Here is a 4,886-nt window from a genome sequence, read left to right on the forward strand (position 1 = left end):
TCACCGTTCTTGTGATCATTTTGACCCCACGGGGTGAGATCTTGCGTGGAGCCCCAGATCGAGGGAGATTATCAGTGGTCTTGTATGTCTTCCATTTCCTAATAATTGCTCCCACAGTTGATTTCTTCAAACCAAGCTGCTTACCTATTGCAGATTCAGTCTTCCCAGCCTGGTGCAGGTCTACAATTTTGTTTCTGGTGTCCTTTGACAGCTCTTTGGTCTTGGCCATAGTGGAGTTTGGAGTGTGACTGTTTGAGGTTGTGGACAGGTGTCTTTTATACTGATAACAAGTTCAAACAGGTGCCATTAATACAGGTAACGAGTGGAGGACAGAGGAGCCTCTTAAAGAAGAAGTTACAGGTCTGTGAGAGCCAGAAATCTTCCTTGTTTGTAGGTGACCAAATACTTATTTTCCACCATAATTTGCAAATAAATTAATAAAAAATCCTACAATGTGATTTTCTGGATATTTTTTTCTCAATTTGTCTGTCATAGTTGACGTGTACCTATGATGAAAATTACAGGCCCCTCTCATCTTTTTAAGTGGGAGAACTTGCACAATTGGTGGCTGACTAAATACTTTTTTTCCCCACTGTATATATATATATATATATCAATTGTTTAGCTGGAATGGAATGTTCTTATACTGTATATTTGACTATGATAATGAGGTTGTCTCAACTAGCTATCTTAAGATGAATACATTAACTGTAAGTTGCTCTGGATAAGAGCATCTGCTAAATGACTAAAAGGTCAAATGTAAATGTTTTTTTGGTTCTATGTAGAAGATTGTAGACATTTTGTTGGGGCATGGACTACAAGGTGTCGAAACCGTTCTACAGGGATACTAGCCCATGTTGACTTCAACGCTTTCCAAAGTTGTTTCCAGTTTTCTGGATGGATACAGTGCATTCGGAAAGTATTCAGACCCCTTTACTTTTTCCACATTTTGTTACGTTACAGCCTTATTCTGAAATGGATTCAATCGTTTTTTCCCCTCATCAATCTACACACAATACCCCATAATGACAAAGCGAAACAGGTTTTAGACATTTTTGCACATTTATTAAAAATATAAACATTTACGGTCTTGTATGTATTGCTTTGGAATCAACTCCGATTCCAATGTTAGTCCATTATAGTTAGTTAAACAGCTTACAGAAACAAAATAACAAAATATAGACCTATCCCATCTTTGCTAAATATTTTAACTTTAACCTGTTTGCAGTCCACATTGTTCTAAGTAATTGCATGGCTTCAATGTTGAAATATATATAGTGCCTTCGGAAAGTATTGAGACCCCTTGACTTTTTCCACATTTTGTTACGATACAGCCTTCTTCTAAAATGGACTAATTTTTATTTTTTTATCCTCAGCAATCTACACACAATACCCCATAATGACAACGTGAAAACAAGTTTTTTAGAAATGTTTACAAATTTATTAAAAATAAAAAACAGAAATACCTTATTCACATAAGTATTCAGACCCTTTGCTAGGAGACTCGAAATAGAGCTCAGGTGCATCCTGTTTCCATTGATCATCCTTGAGATGTTTCTACAACTTGATTGGATTGGAGTCCACCTGTGGTAAATTCAATTGATTGGACATGATTTGGAAAGGCACACACCTGTCTATATAAGGTCCCACAGTTGACAGTGCATGTCAGAGCAAAAACCAAGCCATGAGGTCGAAGGAATTGTCCGGAGAGCTCCGAGACAGGATTGTGTAGAGGCACGGATCTGGGGAAGTGTACCAAAAATGTATTCATAAATGGAAGAAGTTTGGAACCACCAAGACTAGAGCTGGCCGCCAGGCCAAATTGAGCAATCGGGGGAGAAGTGCCTCCCTGACCAAGAACCCGGAAGCCATTCCTCAGTAAAAAGCAAATGACAGCCTGCTTGGAGTTTGCCAAAAGGCACCTAAAGGAATCTCAGAACATGAGAAAAAAGATTCTCTGGTCTGATGAAACCAAGATTGAACTCTTTGGCCTGAATGCCAATCGTCACGTCGGGAGGAAACCTGGCACCATCCCTATGGTGAAGCATTGTGGTGGCAGCATCATGATGTGGGGAGGTTTTTCAGTGGCAGGGACTGGGAGACTAGTCGAGGGAAAGATGAACGGAGCAAAGTACAGAGAGATCCTTGATGAAAACCTGCTCCAGAGTGCTCAGGACCTCAGACTGGGGTGAAGGTTCACCTTCCAACAGGACAACGACCCTAAGCACACAGCCAAGACAATGTAGGAGTGGCTTCAGTACAAGTCTCGGAATGTCCTTGAGTGCCCAGCCAGAGCCTGGACTTGAACCCGATCGAACATCTCTGGAGAGACCTGAAAATAGCTGTGCAGCAACGATCCCCATCCAACCTGACAGAGCTTGAGAGGATCTGCAGAGAAGAATGGGAGAAACTCCCCAAATACAGGTGTGCCAAGCTTGTAGCGTCATACCCAGGAAACTTGAGGCTGTAATCGCAGGTGCTTCAACAACATTTTCCATTTTAGTTATTTAGCAGATGCTCTTATCCAGAGCGACCTACAGGTAATGCATTCATCTTAAGATAGCTAGTTGAGACAACCTCATTATCACAGTCAAATACACAGTGTACGAACATTCCATTCCAGCTAAACAATGGATACAAAACATTTTGCATAGGAAAACCCTTTTTTGTTCCAGGTAGAACCCTTTTGGGTTCAATGTAGAACCCTCTGTGGAAAGGGTTATACATGGAACCCAAAAAAGTTCTACATGAAACAAAAAAGGGTTCTTCAAAGGGTTCTCCTATGGGGACAGCTGAAGAACCCTTTTAGGTTTAAATAGCACCTTCTAAAAGTGCAATATGAGATCTGTATGTAAAACATTTACATTTTACATTTACATTAGATAGTGCCATGAATAAATAAAAAAACACACCAATCTCTTTCATAAGTTCTTTAAAAAATAAAAGATAATTTATATATATTTTTTAATATGGATATATAGTGTTATATACAGAAAAACATAATATAATCATGAAGTTACTTTAAATTCAATATCCTCTAATCAGGACGTCAGGACGTTGAATTTAAAGTAACTTCATGATTACATTTTATTTTTGCATGATATACAGTATTTTGAAAGCAACTTGTTTGTTGCTTGGCAGCCATCGCATTGGCTGGCTAAATTATGCAATAACGAGAAATGATTGCATGATTAAAAAGTTAAAACTGCTAATTCATTTAATGGAGCATGAATACAGATATTGGTGCAACACTTGAAGCTGGAATCCTTACTGGAGAAACAGCCACGTCCGTTTGCCATATTACAACAACAAAGAAGTGACTGCAAACAATGAACATTTTTCCCCCCTCGGACATCATTGCACGCGCGATAGAAGAGCACAATATGTACTGCAATTTATGTTTTATCATGCTGCGCGACTCTCCTCGGCAACAAAAACAATAACAATGGTGGTGGGGTGGCCATTGCTGCTGTTTCCCCCTACCGTAGAATCCATCTTTAAACGGTCAAAAACTGCTCAATCGTCTGTTAGAAATGACACAAATATGCTGTACTACAGAGATAAAACAAATAGCAGTGCACACAAATGGGACTTCTTATCATGTACATTGCTGTGGCAGAACTGTCCACACATTTCCATGTGCAATATGTCATTAGTATGTAAATTATACTGCAGCTGTAATGACAGTCTTTTAAGAGGGATTTTGGCCCCCCACAATCTCCATACGAATTGACTTTCCTCCAGAAGAAATTCAGACTCCACTGTCTAAGACAGTCACAATCTTGAGCAGAGAAAATTGATTAATGGCAGAATTAACCCAGAGACAATGGTTACAATGCGTACTGAGTTTAGCAAACTCGTAAAGATGTCCGGCCAGGATGACCCAGTTCAAAGAGAAATCCACCAGGATTGGGCAAATCGCGAGTATATAGAAGTGAATTCATTTGATATGTCCTGTCGGTCCCGGTTAGCCACTCTTAATGAGAAGCTAACTGCCTTGGAGAGGAGGATTGAATACATTGAGGCAAGGGTTACTAAAGGCGAAACCTTGACCTAGCTCCCGTGTAGCTCAGTTGGTAGAGCATGGCGTTTGCAACGCCAGAGTTGTGGGTTCGTTTCCCACGAGGACCAGTCTGAAAAAAGATATATGCACTCACTAACTGTAAGTCGCTCTGGATAAGAGCGTCTGCTAAATGACTAAAATGTAAATGTAGGTCCTCATAATTTCTATCGTTTAAAATTATAATTAGCGAAGAGAGGAGATGTTTTATGTCCTTCCATCCTTTCCCTATTCATCTGTTTCATCACTTGTCACATTGATCTTCTCCTCCCCTCATCCCTTTATCACTCCATCCAATGTCAAGAACGTAAATGAATCTATTACCAATAAGTTGCAGCCCATTGCGGCTCATTTAGCAGTTACACTTTGAGCGATCAATCTTCCCTTCCTGACCGTTTGCGGAGGGATGGAGGGACGGAGGATGACACATTTGGCTAGTCACCGTGATCTTGTTCTGTTCAGCTAGCCCGCCCGGTGCCATTCATTTTCACATTCTGTCTCTGTACCCCAGGCATGCAGTCTTTTCTCTCTCTCTCTCTCTCTCTCTCTCTCTCTCTCTCTCTCTCTCTCTCTCTCTCTCTCTCTCTCTCTATATCCCTCTCTCGCTCTCTGACTCTCCCTCTCTTTTTATCCTTCCCTCTCTCCTTCTCTCTCACCCTCTACCCCTCACTCCTCTCTCTCTCTCTCTCTCTCTCTCTCTCTCTACCTCTCTCCCACCCTCCACTCTCTCTCCTTCTCTCTTTCTCTCGCTCTCTTCCCCACACCTCATCTAGAGGCTAATTACCACCAGAGGTGATGGAGGGACGCAGGTTTAAATTACACCGCA

At 41.0% G+C, this 4,886-nt stretch overlaps 1 protein-coding gene across 1 annotated transcript; it reads left to right on the top strand.

Annotated features, from left to right (window-relative positions):
- Positions 1-3,855: 3,855 nt before the first annotated feature.
- On the top strand, positions 3,856-4,118 carry LOC121556379 (probable protein BRICK1). Its single transcript, XM_041870285.2, has one exon. The coding sequence runs from the start codon at positions 3,866-3,868 to the stop codon at positions 4,055-4,057; it is 192 nt and encodes a 63-aa protein (XP_041726219.2). The 5' UTR covers positions 3,856-3,865; the 3' UTR covers positions 4,058-4,118.
- The last annotated feature ends 768 nt before the right edge of the window (positions 4,119-4,886 follow it).

Source organism: Coregonus clupeaformis, unplaced genomic scaffold (assembly GCF_020615455.1).
Source record: "Coregonus clupeaformis isolate EN_2021a unplaced genomic scaffold, ASM2061545v1 scaf1036, whole genome shotgun sequence".
NCBI lineage: Eukaryota > Metazoa > Chordata > Actinopteri > Salmoniformes > Salmonidae > Coregonus > Coregonus clupeaformis.

What these genes read in the sequence shown, in the direction of transcription:
- LOC121556379 (XM_041870285.2), top strand. Translation starts at nt 3,866, where the DNA reads ATGTCCGGCCAGGATGACCCAGTTCAAAGAGAAATCCACCAGGATTGG.